Source organism: Akebia trifoliata, chromosome 14 (genome assembly GCF_017979445.1).
Source record: "Akebia trifoliata isolate Shusen 1 chromosome 14, ASM1797944v1, whole genome shotgun sequence".
Lineage (NCBI taxonomy): Eukaryota > Viridiplantae > Streptophyta > Magnoliopsida > Ranunculales > Lardizabalaceae > Akebia > Akebia trifoliata.
In genome coordinates, this window is record NC_141388.1 from 7,881,314 (window position 1) to 7,897,500 (window position 16,187).

The 16,187-nt window shown below is 35.0% G+C and overlaps 1 protein-coding gene and 1 long non-coding RNA gene across 5 annotated transcripts; one reads left to right on the forward strand and one right to left on the reverse strand.

Moving 5' to 3' along the window:
- The first annotated feature begins 4,759 nt into the window (after positions 1 to 4,759).
- On the forward strand, positions 4,760 to 10,043 carry LOC147385974 (uncharacterized). 4 transcript variants are annotated; one of them, XR_015172238.1, is made up of 3 exons: positions 4,760 to 4,894; positions 4,992 to 5,158; positions 8,683 to 9,049. It is a non-coding gene; the product is annotated as an uncharacterized LOC147385974 (long non-coding RNA). The 4 variants fall into 4 exon arrangements; XR_015172239.1 differs by having other exon boundaries at positions 4,819 to 4,913; XR_015172240.1 differs by lacking the exon at positions 4,760 to 4,894 and adding an exon at positions 9,192 to 10,043 and having other exon boundaries at positions 4,915 to 5,158; positions 8,683 to 8,854.
- A 3,095-nt stretch (positions 10,044 to 13,138) lies between these two features.
- On the reverse strand, positions 13,139 to 15,400 carry LOC147385975 (expansin-A6). Its single transcript, XM_086422739.1, has 3 exons — positions 15,169 to 15,400; positions 14,720 to 15,038; positions 13,139 to 13,742 (listed from the first exon to the last, which is right to left on the reverse strand). Exons 1-3 carry the CDS (start codon positions 15,326 to 15,328, stop codon positions 13,433 to 13,435), a joined length of 789 nt encoding a protein of 262 aa, XP_086278865.1. The 5' UTR covers positions 15,329 to 15,400; the 3' UTR covers positions 13,139 to 13,432.
- Between the last annotated feature and the right edge of the window lie 787 nt (positions 15,401 to 16,187).

A 16,187-nucleotide genomic window follows, 5' to 3' on the forward strand; every position in this document is an offset into this window, starting at 1 on the left:
GACTTCTCCCCCTAATTTTTAAGTGTCAACTTAGTAGTCCATTTATTGTTTTTTCAATGGCTTAATTAAATTGTTGAGATTGCTTTTTCCAATCTTTGAGATCATCAATTTGAATTCATTATTTTACTAGGATGGGAGACCATTAAGAAAGAAAGATTTTACTAAGAGTCGTGATTTTTTTACTCAAAAATTTTCACTCGATCTGTATATGACTTACATGGCAAGGGGACAAAACCATGAATCTTTTTCTTCGAGATACATAAGGAAAAGATCAATTGTTTTGTACCCTTGTCATGACAACTAAGTATAGAACGAGTGAAAAAATTTTAGTCAGAAAATCATTAGCATTTTACTAATTGGATTGTTAAGATAACACCCCAAAACTCAAGGTGCTTTTAGAAACGTGTCCATCCAGCAACATCTATTAATTATTAAATAGTTTTTTTCGGAAAAAACATTAAAGTGTTGATCCTATTTCAAAATTTCAATAGATCCCTCTTGTTTAGATGACACATCATGTCTTTAAGGAGGTATTTTAAATATTAACAAAAAAGTAGGGATGTGAAATAAACACAAAAAATTACGTGTCATGTTACGAGGAGAGTTCTTCCAAAATTTTAAAGCAACCTGGTCACTTCAAAGTGAGACTCAATTTTTCTTTTACCTATTTCTTCCATGGTTATGGGATGTTTAACAAGCATAATATCACAGTTTGTGATCTCCATTTATGATTTCTATTTTGGATTCTTTAAGGAATCGTAAGGAACCCTTTTTGTATTATCTATAAGCTAAAACTCAAGCTCATTGTATTCTCCTGCAAGAATACAAAGACACGAATGATGCACATTGAGCATCTTGTCATGTCATAATGTCATTTTGAAGTACAATGTATATTATTGTGCTGAATGATAAGGAGGATCTATACATCTTAGAAGAATCAAACAGTCCGGACGAGGTTCAAGATAACAAAATCCATCCATCGAAATTATTAAAGTTAAGACACCAATACGTACATTAGTGGTATAATCCATGCACATGGCATTATATTGTACAACAAGAAGTCCCACATGGGTGGCACAATGCATTCACCTACTCAATATATAACTCCCAAGACAAGTTGAAGTGCTTATGGAAACCAGAGATTACCCTCTACTAGGATCACCCTAAGAAATTCTTGGGTTGCACCATGAAATGCTAAGAATGACCTTGGCAATAGCCACAAGAAGGGAACAGCAAATAATCAAAAGTGTCTCGTGAGCTATCGAATGACCATCACAGGACTATGTACCAACTTGGAAATTGGCTGAGTTAGCTTTGCCTTGTAAATGACCTTCAATATCATTAATAGAAGTTGTATTAAGGCATTTATCCATCATTATTGCATTTGAAATTCTCATGTGTTGCTTGCATGCATTGTGCATGTAGGTTTTAGGCTTGCGTGCTAGTTACAACCTACAAGTGACATGCAATTAGCTTTACCAAGAGAAAAAAAAATACAAAGACAACATAGCTATGGAGACTCACAAGTCAGTTATGGGGAAATTGTTTTGCTCAGATTTTTTCATCACAGGATTTGAGATCTACCAATCACATGTGCCCGTGTGTATTGAATGGCTTCCCCAAATTACAAAACTACCCTCATTCGGCATCACATTTCACACAATGGAAAGCATATGGAATCCATGAGGAAAAAAACCATTAATGGTGTGAATTTGTTGTTTTCTATCTTCAAAAGGTTGATGCACTCTTCCAAAAATGCCTCCTGAGCGAGCCCACAAATCCTATAGACAAATCTTAGGTGGATTATTATATTTGATAACTTTTAGAAAAAATTACTTAAAGGACTTGATGGATAGATTTTTTTTTCTAAATAGTCCCTAAGTCTTGGGCTATCTCTTGATAGTCCATTTATTAGTAAACTTTTCTTTTCTTTTCTTAATAGTCTCTGAACCTCATCTCACCTGTATAAAGTCTTTGAAATACCCAAACTACAATTTTCTCATATTCTTCGCAAAATTAGAATTTTCAAAAGCAATTGCAATCATATATGATGATTGTTGATCATTTTTTACGATCTTTAATCATGAATGATGAATGGAGAATGATATTATCTTACGTATGAACATTTATGTATATTTTTTATTTATTTCGATGTTCACTAAGAAAAATGTTGAGATTCGATTTATTTTTTATCTTTTATGATTAAGTTGTAATTTTTTATTTGCAGTGTTTCGAGGATATTTACCTAGTATCAAACTCACAAAAAAATGAAGAAAAAAAAATTGAAAAATCTTATTCACATTTTCAATGTCAAATTCACCATTTTTTTTATATTGTAGTTTACCATTTAATTATTGTCGAGTTTGACGATTTTTTTAATATGAAAATACTATCAAATTCGACAATAATTAAATAAAAATTGGTGAACTTGACATTAAGTAATGAATTCGATACTAAGTTCAAAAGGGGAAACTCAATTCTAAGTAATAAAATGTGTATTGTGAACCAGATTTTACATTTCTCCAACTTAGATACTTGGTAAATCTCCTTGAAATACCCAAAATGCAGAAATCATGATTGCAAATCAAAAGTTACGATATAATAATAAAAAAATTAGAATCTCAAGTTCATTCTTCATCGTTCTTGATGAAACATTGAAATAAATAAATAAAAATGCGTCTAAATGTTCAAAAGTAAGAGAATATCATTATTCATTCGTCATTCACGATCAAAGATTGTCGAAAATGATCATAATCTCCAATGGAAAACCATGTGAAGAATGTGAGAAAATGGTAGTTTGGGTATTTCAGTGACATTATACATGTGAGATGATGCCCAAGGACTCTTAAGCAAAGAAAAGTTTACTAAATGTACTATTAAGAGACCACCCAAAATTTAAGGACTATTTAGAAAAAAGTCCCTCCACCAGAGTCTTTTAAGTAATTTTTCTTGATTTTTTATGATTGATTCTTGCTCATTGATGTATTCATTTTTTCGGTATCCAAATCTTACATTTATGTTATATTAATCACTCTGCATTTTATTTTATTTTAATATTTTGAGGAAGGAATTTTGTTAATTACAATGGCATGTCCCAATGAAAAAATTTGCTTACATAATCTAGGATCCACCCAATCACAATAGACCTAGGGTATGTTTGGTAACAACATGTTGAACGTGATAATTGTCAACTAGTGATAGTTAAATGATTCTGTTGTTTGGCACGGGCAACTTGCGCAAGTTATAAACTCTCCCAACCCTCCAACTTTTTAAAAAGGCGCTTTTCAACATTCATCCTTAAGGATGAATTTTGAGTTCTTGTGGGAGAGTCATATGGTGTCCATTCAACTCACAGTCATTTTTTTCCCCAACACATGTAACTCCTCTCTCTCTCTCTTCTCTCGCTTCACATCCATCACCAAGCACAATCTCCTCTAAAACTCTAATGGATTTTAATGATAAATCATAATTCAAACTACTCTTTTACCCTATAAACCCTAATTATAACTCTAATTTTGCAATTTGGGGAAAAAACGTAGGTTGAACTACCAAACTACCTATTAATGGATGGATCAAAGCTTCTTCTTCTTTTCTATTTGTTTGTTGTTGACTTATTTATTTTATTTTATTGATTTTCCATCTTGCAATCCAAACACATGAGAGGGAGAGAGAAATCCCTAGTGCTAATTGTGTTCTCGCTTCCCTTCTCATGCATCAATGGCGCATGGAGATTGGAACCAATGAAGAGAAGGTCACACACAGAACATGGTTTTTGGTCAAGTAAGGCTAGCCTTACTAAAAGGGTCGTTGTCTTTTCGCATCCAAAAAACATGATCCAATACCACAAGATATAGATGATAAAATTCCATGATCTTCGAAAAAAAATCGATTTATTTTATTTTATTTTATTTTTCACCAGTAATTTTAATTTTAATTTGGGTGTTTTGTACCCGTCTATTTTCAAAACATTGGATAAAGCTCAATTTTTGAAAAAAAAATATTTAATTTTTTTGTTTGATCAGAGTTTTTCCATGAAATCTAGAAGACCGTGGTGTTGGATTTGCCGATTTCATATTCCATTTGAGCTTAAAATCTTAGTACGTTAGTAAGTCCTTTTTATTTTCTTTTGCTTCTTTCCTAACCACACACCAAAGTTACTATTAACCTTGCGTCTGAACTTTCATAAGTTGACTCATCAGAAATTCACCTCTTATGTCTAACTCTCCTTTTCCAAACATACCCCTAGTGTATTTGAATGCATTTCCAATTTACAAAAGAGTGTGACTAGGCTTACTAAGCTAGTAAGGATCTCACCCTCACTCAAAGTCTTTGAGCTCAAGTTGTGGCATCCAAAAACATGATCCAATGCTACAAGGTTGTAGAGGACAAAATTCTATGAATTTTGAATAGTTTTTTTTTTTCAAAGTACATAATTTTTCACTCTTGAATTTCAATTTTAAGTTCAAGAGTTCGGTAGCCGTCCATCTAAAAACCCTCAGATCAAGTTAAAAAAAAAACTAAAATTGAAAACAAAAGGTTTGATCCAAGATTTTAGAAGAAAATTAGAGGATTGTAGTGTTGGATTTCTGACGTGGTAATCCATTCAAACAAAACTACACTTAGTAAGGCTTAAAATCTTCCAAGAAAAATGATTCTCTTTACAAAACTAGTCTTGTTAGACATGACGTGGCACGCACTGGAGGGTCTGTAATCACTATCACGAAATTTTTTGTGAGGAAAAAATCTCTCCACCAGTTGGAATGTACAGGGCATCTCGAATATTCAGAGGTTCATGTGTCATGTAAGGGAATCGATTACTTCACCTCTTCGTAGCGAGTTGGCCCTTCAAAGAGAAATTTCGATCTGTTCTAGTAGGATCCCGAGGAAATGCCAGGTACACCAGCAACAATACGGTGAATACTCCATTAACATCTCTACTGAACTCTTTGTCGTTCTTTTTTACAGAGCTTCGTTATCTCTCTTAAATTTAGGGCAATCAGTGTTGAAGACTGGGGGATCAAAAATGGTAGTTTTTCAGCCATAATGGATCGAAGAAAACCCTAGTTTTCCACAGAGGCCGTACACCGATTGGGTGGTGGAAGAGTATACTCTGAATCAAATTGAACTCGAGAAATGCCATGTTCATGATCCCGATCAGGTTCGTATCCCTTTAATTTGTTCACCATTTTTGCGCAAAAAAAATAGTTTTTTCTTACAATTATGTGTTTTTGGGGGAAGAAAATTGGGATTCAAACAGGCCATTGGTTGCGATTTTGGAGATACCTGTTCAACACGAATGCGAAGAAAATAACAAAGAAAATAAAGAACAAACCAAAGAACAACAAGATTTGCAACGATGCCTACATCTACTAAGAAAACCAAATTCAATCTGTCTAGTTTCAGGTCAGGGCCACAAATGCTCGTTGAACTGTGACTCAGATTATGTATCGAATGGTGTAAAATCCTGAATTGAACTTCTCAATTGGAATCTGTATTGTTAAAAGGTTTCCGTTCAACTAAATAACTAATGTAACCAATCCTTAATTACTCACATCTTTATTGAATAAATAAATAAATTTTAATCTCTTACACAGGATTAAAAAAAATTCGGGTCCCACCTAGCAAGCAAATTTTTGGAACAAAAATTGTAAACGTGTGTTAGTAGATATATTTTATATTTGATTGCTAGGGAGAAATGGGTTCCATTCTTTTGGTGGACATGGTAGAGAGTTAAGATATTAAGAAAAAAAATGATTCCTTTCGTGGAAAGGAGGGATGGGATTTTTTTTTTTTCGTTTTTCCCCTTATACTACCAAATGATAGAAAAATTAAAAAGTAAATATCATGTTAAATAAAATTAGAAGGATGATAACATTTTGGATTTAAAAAAATGGATAATTGTCGTAGGGTGGTGGTATTATACTCCTTTTTATTTGTATACTCTTCTTCTCGACCTTGCTTAGATGGTCTTGCGTTTGATCAAATTTACCAATAATCTAAGATATGAGTAGAAAGGTGAAGTAGTAAAAGTTATTGGAAATCATGAAGGTTGGTTATGCTTTGGACCTTGATGAATTTTACTATAGTTTTCTACAAGTCTGGTTAGATTATCATTAGAGAGGAATTAATAAGCATGCTAATGAATTCCTTAGATAAGTGGAGGTTGGAGAAAGGATCTAAAGCAACTTTATTGCTATTTGTTCATAAGCAAGATGGATTTGAATATCTTCACTTTACGATTACAACCTAGTAATATGGTGAGAATCTCCGAGCCTCCTACAAAGTCATCCTTAGTCTTTCCCAATTGCTTCAAAGTTGTTATATCAACCATTTTGCCTTACTAAAGGGGCCCTTTGTTGGAATCTAGGCACATATATCTATGGTAAATATCAATTTTGTGTACTTAGAAAATTAAATACCTTGGGATCCACCCAAGTCACACGAATTTCCAATCGTGCAAGGGTTTGAATCATTCCATTTATAGTTCCTCCCCCATCCCTGTTGATTTCATTTTATTACATTGGCGAGAATTTTCAACCAGGTTACATCATCACATTAGATAGTTTGATCGATTTGCCAACCCTTTTCTTCTCTAAGCTCTACGTGTGCCCATCCCCGTAGTCACCAAGTCGGGGTTCAGGAATAAGTTGACTAGGGAAAAATTCGAAAAATACAGTAAAATCGGGAAACATTAAAAAAAAAATCGAGATAGGTTTAGGACCTTGTAATTGTTCCTACTAGGTGTTGTTCTCATATTATTAAATCAAATACCATATAAAATTACAATAACAAATCACTGAATCCCATATTAAATTACAAGAAGTAACCAAAGGTCTACAACACAATCAAGGCTTGTATTGTTCAAAATATAAAGAAGATAACAATCATGCGTGTAAGTTAAGATTTATCAACTGATCAAAATCAATGTCATCTTCATTTTCACCCTCATTATCTAACACTTCATCAGTGGTCATCTTCTCTTACTAGTCGTCAAGGAGATCTTTTTATATTTTCTGATTTAATCATAAAGTTCTTGATTTAATCGTGATGTTTGTGATTTAATCATGAAGTTCATTAAAGTCAAGACTTTCAGTGAAGGAAAATGTCATAATTTAATCGCGACTTTTTCAGTAAGTTGCAGATTTTGGTGACTATGCTCATCCCCCTTTTTGCTTCTCCATCATTGGCAGTTCCACTAACAGTGATCTACTTCAATTAAGCCCAATTTCGTCGAACCTACTGGAGTATTTAGACACCTCCTCCCCCTCTTTCTAACTTTCTCTTCTTCGTATTTCTCTTTGATCTCTTTTTCTCATATCCTCACCATCTCTCTCGCATCTCCCTCTGGTGCTAAAAAATGTCTTTCTCTTAGATCTTTCTTGTTTAGGTGTAGATTGCGGACACTGTGTTCCCGATAGCCAACACTCACTTTCGTGTATTGAATGTGATCTAGGGTATCCAAACTATCATACAAGGTTTTCAACCCTATTTTTCAACTCCTTGTGAGACTGATATACCCTTTTTTGTTGATTTGGTATTGGTTATTTCCCTTCTTTAAGTATTGATTTTAGGATTTGTATAATCAATTTTACGTAATTTTTTAGTGGGATTGATACATTCCAATTTTTAGATTGGTTTTGGGGGTGTCAAGCCGCAGTTTCTCATATTTTAATTTGGGACTAATATACTATATACCCAATTTTTTAGAGATTTTATTTTGGAAATACCCAGCCAGGTAACAATTCTGGGATAGGACCACGTATACTTGTGCGATATATAAAAGTTTTCCCATGAAAAATTTGAATGGTTATGCCATGTCCCATGGCAATTTGGGATGGCTTCCACCACACCCCCCATACATATGCAACACACAATAGTTTTCCCATGGAAAATTCTAGTGGTCATTTAAATTCAAGAAAACAAAATCGTGGGACTTTTAGGTGATAACTCTTATGGCCAACCAAACATTGTTACTTTGGAGTCCTGGGAGTTCAAAACTCCCACTACTCCAACCCAGTGTTTTAAAAAGTGTGAGACTTGTACAAGGCATTTTCCTCCCTTTGAGAGCCAAGGTGTAAGAATCAAGGTGGTCTAAAGTTTGCGTAATTCTCTAGTTGTTTTAATTTTTTTAAATAATTCATGAGAATTATAAAAATTTGACCAAACATACCATCATCACCAAAACCGCATCCCAAAAATTTTGGTGTCTCGAGACAATTTTTAAAGCACTGATTATGTCCCATCTATGAAGCAAAAAACAATCATTTATCATTTAAAGACCTTTATTACTTATTCTTGTAATATGTTTTCTATTTAATCACTTATATTCAATAATAATATAGATCGCAAATTTGGTATTGTCCCTCCAGTGGTTGAATGAACAAACAAACAATGTAAATTTTTGCCAAACATAATGTTGTTGATTATCATGGAGGAAGTCTTGCACTACATCCCATCCTGAAGCAAATGAAGGCTTTTTAAGAATAAGCACGGGAGATAACAAAGCCATGGCCAGCGGTCATTTCCTGCCAACTGAAATATTATTCTATTCGAAACATAATTTTTTTTCTCACTTAAGTACATTGCTTTATTAATCCATCTAAAAGTAAATTATAAAGCTTTCATATTTTTGTTGATCTGATCCATTTAGAATTAAATTATATAGCTCCTTTTCATGTCCAGGTATTTCAAGACCTATTTTGAACCTTCTTGCGATCAAACCACTGCGTGCGGGGTCAATGACTAGATAGCCACGGTAAGATGAAAGGCCCATTGATAGAATGGAAGGAATACGCGATGCTGGGAGCTGGTTCTAAGTGCCATCACTCAACCTCTTCTTACACGGGGAACCTTGGTGTGCATCATCTTTCAATAAATACTATTGTGTATATCTGTGTTGCTTTTATCAGAGTAGGGGGAATGGGGTATTTTTCACCACGAAATTCTCATTCGATGTCTTACACATGCGGTACATTGTGTTTCAATAATTACATTCGTATATATGTGTTGTTTATATCAGAGAAGGAAGAATGCAGTATTTTTCACATCATCTCATGCTCTATTTATAATATATCTTAAATCGGCTGTAAGAATTGTGTTTGTACATGGAAATGGGTATGGTGGGCAATATTTTTAACAGTTTCAAGAGTGTAGTTATTCGTTTTGACAGAATTTTTTTTCCTTAAATACAGAGATTTCCTGTTAGACTGCAAATGTGTAAAATGGGTATCTTTTACCATCCAGACTTATTAGTCAGGGTGATTGGGGATTAAAAAAAAACTCCTATATGTGATGTGAGCACAAATTATCTTACAAGCTTGGTTGATATGGAACAACTACAACATTGAGAGAACAAAATGATTCGGGTAGAAGCAATTCTTCAACACTTGAGCATTCCAAGTGAAGCACCATTGGAAATGCAATGGCACAGAAACCAAAATACAAGTGGTCAATGTATGGAACTTGTGCTCAGTAGTCTCCATAACCATGCTCCAGTCAGTTTGGTGTAGTACTCTGGGATGGCAGAACAGAATTCAAGCCTACAAAAGTAGGTATTTTACAGGTGGCAGCTGAGGTGGCAGGGACAAAGTCACCTCATCCCTCCAGCCTTGTGGAAATCAATCCATCCATCCATGGAGATTTTACGAGAATGAGAACAAACCTTCACTTTCTCGAAATGGATTCATATAAAAGGTGCTTGTGCCGCGACAATTGGCATCCAATGGTGCTAGTGAGCATATATATCTGTTACCTGATGTGGGTCCCATCTTACCCTTTCAGCTTATCTAGCAAAATAGCCATGTAGATATGGTAAGATATGATTCCTCCCTCCCTTCCCTTTTTTTTTTTTAAATATAAACCAGACAAAACTTTCCATTTTATTTGTTTAAGATATTGTTCTTTTTGTCTCTTGGCATAAGAATCAAGCCAAATAATGATACTGACCTGTGTTCATAATCTTAACCATCTGATGGTTGAACTTTTTTATGGATCTGTCATTAGGAATTCTTTCTGATTATTATTCTAAATAATACAACAGATCGATCTTTAGTTGTGTGGGATCCTTTCTGGTTTCATAGCTGTGTGGGTTGGTACCAGCCATTCAATGTGTTGTAGTTGCAGATCTACAGGTTTAAATATGGGTTCTTACTTAGCCCAGATGAGTACAACCAATTCCACCTGACCTTCAGACCTTTCTTTGAATTTCTGCACCTAAATTTACTAATCATTGAACGAAAATTGTGAACTAGTGTGGTCCATGGAAATAGGTGGAGTAAGATCATAGCATGTGCATCGTTTAAATGGCTCGAATGCATATGGTATAGGTGCATTAATCATGATTGGAAATGTTACTTGTGCTTTTCTCCATTTCCCTTGCCCCTGTGCAAGGTGGAGTCAGAATTATCTTGTAATGGGGGCAAAGTATAGTTAATGGTACAGTTGAAGAACTTGAAGATGAATGATTTTGGGAGAAATTCTTAAAGAAAAGGATATATAGTTCATTTCAATTAATCCATGAGACAATGCCCAAGTCAAAAGGCAATGTCATCTTAGTTGAAAATATAGGGGTATCTCAAAAGAAAGCACAAGTGCAAGGATATCTAAAATCATTCAAAAAAATTATGTGGGGGCAATTGCCCCCACCGGCTCCTAACAAGCTCCACCCCTGCCCTTGAGTTTCTGGTATTGTCGTAATTTTTTACACTCAAAATGTTGGTTGATCAAATGTGTAGAAGTAGAACCACTTAATTATCTTGATTAAGATGCATTTGATTGATTTCTTTTAAAACCTTATGACCTTCGATGAATTAATCAAGTTTACTTTTAATTATTTTTCTTACTTTATCAGCTCTTATTAGTAACTTGCAAGAGTTTTTCTTTTAGTTGCTACATACTTATGACCAACAGAAACAACTTGTAACTAGTAAACATCACACAAAGAATTAATTAAAGATAAACATATAATTTTAATTGAATCGCTAATACTTATCAAAGAGTCTTTGATGCTTAAGTTAGTAAGTAGTTTACAATGAAATATAATTCAAACTCCTAGAGTCGTTTACTTTTTCTCTTTATATCATTACCTTTTATAAAATCCCTCTTTAGCATTTTTCTTCCGTTGTATTTCTCCCATTATCGATCATCATTAATGTTTTGCATTATTTCAGTTAGAATTGCAAATCCCGATGAGGCTTTCTAATACGTGGGTTCTAATATGCCACAAGTGAGGTCATATCTCGTCCCAAGACACCACACTTCTTTAAAAGAAGCAAACCAATTCAGTTGCGAGCTCACCTTTTGTTCAATGTGAATTTTTAGAGCATATGTGTAAGTTTAAGAATAATTGTATATTTTTTACATCTAACAGCATTATTCCAATTTTTTCTAAAAAATATTTCCTTCCAAAGGAAATATAATAAAAAAATCTACACTTTGACAGTATTAGTAGGATAAGAGGAGTAGTAGGTTTGATGGGAAAGGAATTCGAGGTTTTCACTTTTTATCACACATAATAAAGTTAGGAATCCAAAGATTATTTTATATTTTAAGATAGGTATCTAGAGTTACCTCATTGAGAAAAGCAGTTTAATAATGCAAACCTATTTGTCTGATTCCTACTGTAGTTCATTTCTGAAACAAGTGGTGGTAGTTGGGGTTTATTTGTAGTTGATGGTCCATGGAGAATATTCTTTATTTTTTTTTGTTTTGGATTTTATGATCTAGAGCCTCATTTAGTCATTTTTCTAAATGGGAAACAGATTCCAAAATCACAAATATGGGATTTTCGTCATTTCTTACTTTAACTGCTTTCTTGTTCTAGTTATGGGAGAATCACTTTTATAATTAATTTATTTGGGTTACATAAAATGGGAGATGATTTGTTGAAAAGTAGCTAAATATGCATAACAGTTGGTAAAGAAATAGGGACCAATTGCTACTTGCAGATCACAAGTTGTCTATTGCACCCCAATCTTAAAAAAAATAAGTATTTCTTAAAAATACTACTAGGTGCACCTCACTTTAATAAAAAAAAATTCTTTCTCTCTAAAGTGTGGTAACTTTATTCACGACCAATGTAAGGACCAGATATAAGATTTCGTCAAAATGTCAATGTGAAACCCGACTTATTAGACTAGGAAGAGTAACAAATGGTTTTTACTTAACGCATAAATGAGCCCGAGGGCATTATCATTCGTTGTGAGTGCATACTCCCTCTTTCAAAAAGTCGTGAGAGAACATCCGAGAATTTAAGAGGATCTATAACTTATTAAAAACATGCTTTAAACGGTTATAATTCATGTGGCATCGGGATAGTGCCAAATCTCACTAAAAATGGAAGTGGTACTCAATGATGAAACTATCAACCATTAAAAAAACTCTCAAATTAATAAGGGATAGCGAGGAGAAATCTATATATATATATATATATATGCTCCACAAAAACCCTTGATTACCTCTTTTTTACTAGATTGCACTATTTTTCTATTAAACTATGTATTAACTTGAACGACGGAGTGTAATAAGGAATCAATGGAACACCCTCAAACGACTACTCAAGGTCAAGGTAGAAGGTTGTTAAGAAAATTACACCCACGATGACTATGTTCACCTTCTTACCACCCAAAGAAAGTATGGATTCCCTAAATTTTTAATTTTATTTTTGAGATCGATTAAAAAGAAAATTTCCAACTAACTGATTTTAGTTATAGTGAGGATTATTTTAGCATCTAGCTTTCAATGGATATGATGTTCTACGTTGAATCTTGGTAATTCCTTGATTTTATTTATTGCTTGGTCCTTCAAAAGTAAGAAAAATAAAATATGAGAAATTCTATTGCCACACCAATTACTGATAACACTACTCAAATTCTTATGTAAATCACCAAAGAATTAAGATGGCATTAGCAAAAATTGGTGTTGCAATAGAAGCTCTAAAGTACTTGTTAAACTAATTAACATATCAATAGAGTCCAAGAGAGATAAGTGATGGCCCTAACACCTAAATTGTCCTCGAGATTTGTATGATGTGAACCCCCAAAGGCCAAAGATCATAAAAGGCCACATATGGAACAATGAAAAAAAGAAAGATAAATGAAGGTGATCATCGAGTCAGTCAAACTTACTTGACCCAAGACAATTACATACAACCCACAAATATATTTCATTAATATAATATTAATATATCAAAGCTGCGGGCTTACATGCTTTTGCAGCCGCTTCAGCTTCCTCTCTACCTACAATTACTTCTTTTCTCTTTCACCCAAAAAAACAAAAGTCACAATTTCTCACACACCACCACCCCACACTTTTTCTCTCTTTTGCTTTCACCTCCCCAAGAAAAAAGAAAAAAAAAACTGAAGTAAGAAAAAGCAGCACTAAAATGGCGCCAAAAAAAAAAGACATAAAAGGCGGGAAATAAAAAAAAAAAAATTTAGACTCTGAAGTTTTTGCCAGTGAAGGTTTGACCAAATTGCCAGTTGGAGGGGGCGATGTTCCAGGAAGTTGAGGTGCGTCGATCACTGCCTGTGACTCGGAAAGATAGGGATTGGCCCACCAATACTGCGTTTGATTGCCAGTTTTGACCCCAGTTGCGGCTCATGCTCATCCATCCTGTTTTAGTTCCTTTGATGCTCACGTGTACGATGTTTCCTGCACCCGCCACGTTTGATACCAAAACCAGGTTGAAGTAACGGAAACCGTTTATTGTGAACCTGATCCCCCCACGCTTCCGGCATGGAATCCTGTGCGCCACCAAAAAAAAACACTTCCAAGGTTTATAATAAACAAATTGTAGATAAGGATAGTTTAGTCATTTTAAGTTTCAACTCCGTGATACCCGGATCGTGATTTCCGTTAGTTTAACAATTTTTTAACGGAAAAGGTATTCTTGCATAGGTTAATATGAAGTCTACGCGGAAACGTGTGAAGCAGAATCCATTTTACATTGATGAGATAGACATGGGCCCCACAACTTCTGAAATCTGATTGGGTTTCTCTTCTTCACTCTTTATGCAAAGAGAGAGAGAGTGAGAGAGAGAATGACCGCACATGGGCGTGGGGTGCAACCCTGATTTTCTGATTTGATATGTTTAGTCACGATCATGATCTTAAAAGATACTGTGGGGACACGGAAAAAACTTAGGTAACGAAGCACCTTAGAAAAGCTTTTAAAGATTTAAAGCTACAGTATTGGAAAAGTAGTAAAAAAAAAACAGGTGAAAATGACTAAAATACCCTACGAAATCACCGAAAGTGATCAAAATCGAATTCGGCTCTCTTAACTCTTTAAAGGGTTTTCTTCTTAAATGGGAAATAAGCCTTTGAAGGTACTTTTGGTAGTAGAAAATGTTTTTGGAGGTGTATTTAATGGATCTCAACGTGTGCCCTAAGGACACAGTACTTAAATTAAAAAGGGCCTCCTCTAACCTAAAAGAGGTTTGATGCACATTAAAATCAGAAATTTCCTAGGGATGAGTTACGATTCCTGGCGATCTATCAGATATTTGTATCTCCAGGAAGTATCGTACCATCTGAGCCGTTGATTTGATCGACGGCCTCAAACCCCATTTGAGAACTAGGGATCCTAAATAGATATTGCTGATCTCTAGGAAATCTCTCTAATCTTAACCGTTAATTTGATTGAGAACCTGAACCCAGAAAAGTCCTAAAAAACAAGTGAACAGAGACTCGAAATCTGACACACAGAGCAGAAGTTCACCTGCGGAAAGCAACGGGGACAATTCCGGCGCGATACTCTGCAATCTTAAGGAACATGGGCATGGCGAGGTCGAAATGAGGGCGAGGAGGGTTACACCAACCGCCATTATCATTGGGAAGAGCGAAGTTTGGTGGACAGAAGTTAGTGGCCGTAATGAGGATGGAGGGACTACCAGAGTGGCACCATTTTGGGTCGTTAGCACATTTAATCTCAAAACAAGCACCACAACTCAAGCCATTGTTAAACAAAGCAGTGCTTAATGCAGCAGTATTGACTCCATAACCTTGACTGTAGAGGTTACCATAACCACAAGCACCTCCTGCAGAGAAAGAAAAACAGAGGAAGTGAGATCTCTATTAAAAAAAAACAGGGGACTCGGAATCTGACCCATTGCCGGAAATGTCGGACGGAGAGAAGATAAGAAGAAAAACTCTTCGCCGGAATCTTACCCATAGTTCCAGAGGCATCGCTGCCTCCGTAGAAAGTAGCATGGGCGGTCTCCCATGAACCGCCATTGTAGACGCCTGGAATTCTGGCGTCAATAAGAGTAAAAATGGAGATGAGACTGAGAGAAACAAAGAAAACCGAAGTCATAGTCACAGTAGCCATTTCCCTCACGAAAAGCTAAAAGAAGCAGAGACTGAGAAAGAGAGAGAGGTGAGAATGAGGGGTGAGGGAAAGAGAGAGCAAGTGAAGGCTACTTATGGAGCTATGGAAGGGTGAAGGAGGGTCCACGAGGGCAGGAGACGTCTTTATGACACCGTAATTAATGAGTCTTTCTTTTTGGAATTAAAGTCTCCCTCTTATTTTTCCCTCCCTAAATAAAGGTAAAATTTAGAGCTGTTATTGCCACCTAACTTTTACTTAGTACACCCCAATTTTTATTTGATTTAAATCATGGATTTATTTTTATTTTTATTTTAATTGGATGTAATAAATAAAAGGACCAGTGCCAACAACAGCTCTCTAAAAATTTGAAGGAGAAGAATCGATTCTTGATATAAGGTGCGCTACGTGTTAACTTCTCATTGGTCCAAAGTAAGATACTGGAGCATGTGGTCAACTTTTTTTTTGTAACCGCATCCATCATGGCTGCTAAATTTAAAATTTCTCTTCAACTCGCAATATTCCTGGTTTTACTTTTATTGGACCAAATTACCCTTGGGGCATATTCATTTTGGCTCTTTGCGTTTGTAAATTTTGTTAAGGACAAGGGTATTTAATGGGATTTATGTTAGAAGAGACAAAAAGACGATCAAATGAAACAGCTTTGCTTCTTACGCAAGTTGTGGCGTTTCTCGCGGCTGTGATTTTAGGACATTTTTTATAACACATGTAGAGAGATGGTGGGAATCCAATCCCCACTAAGAGTCCCAAATAGAGGAGTTTTAACAACCGAATCTCCCGATTAGGGTAGATCCGATTGTCCGACATTGCTCCACGTATTGCGCCAGGTTTAGCCGTACTG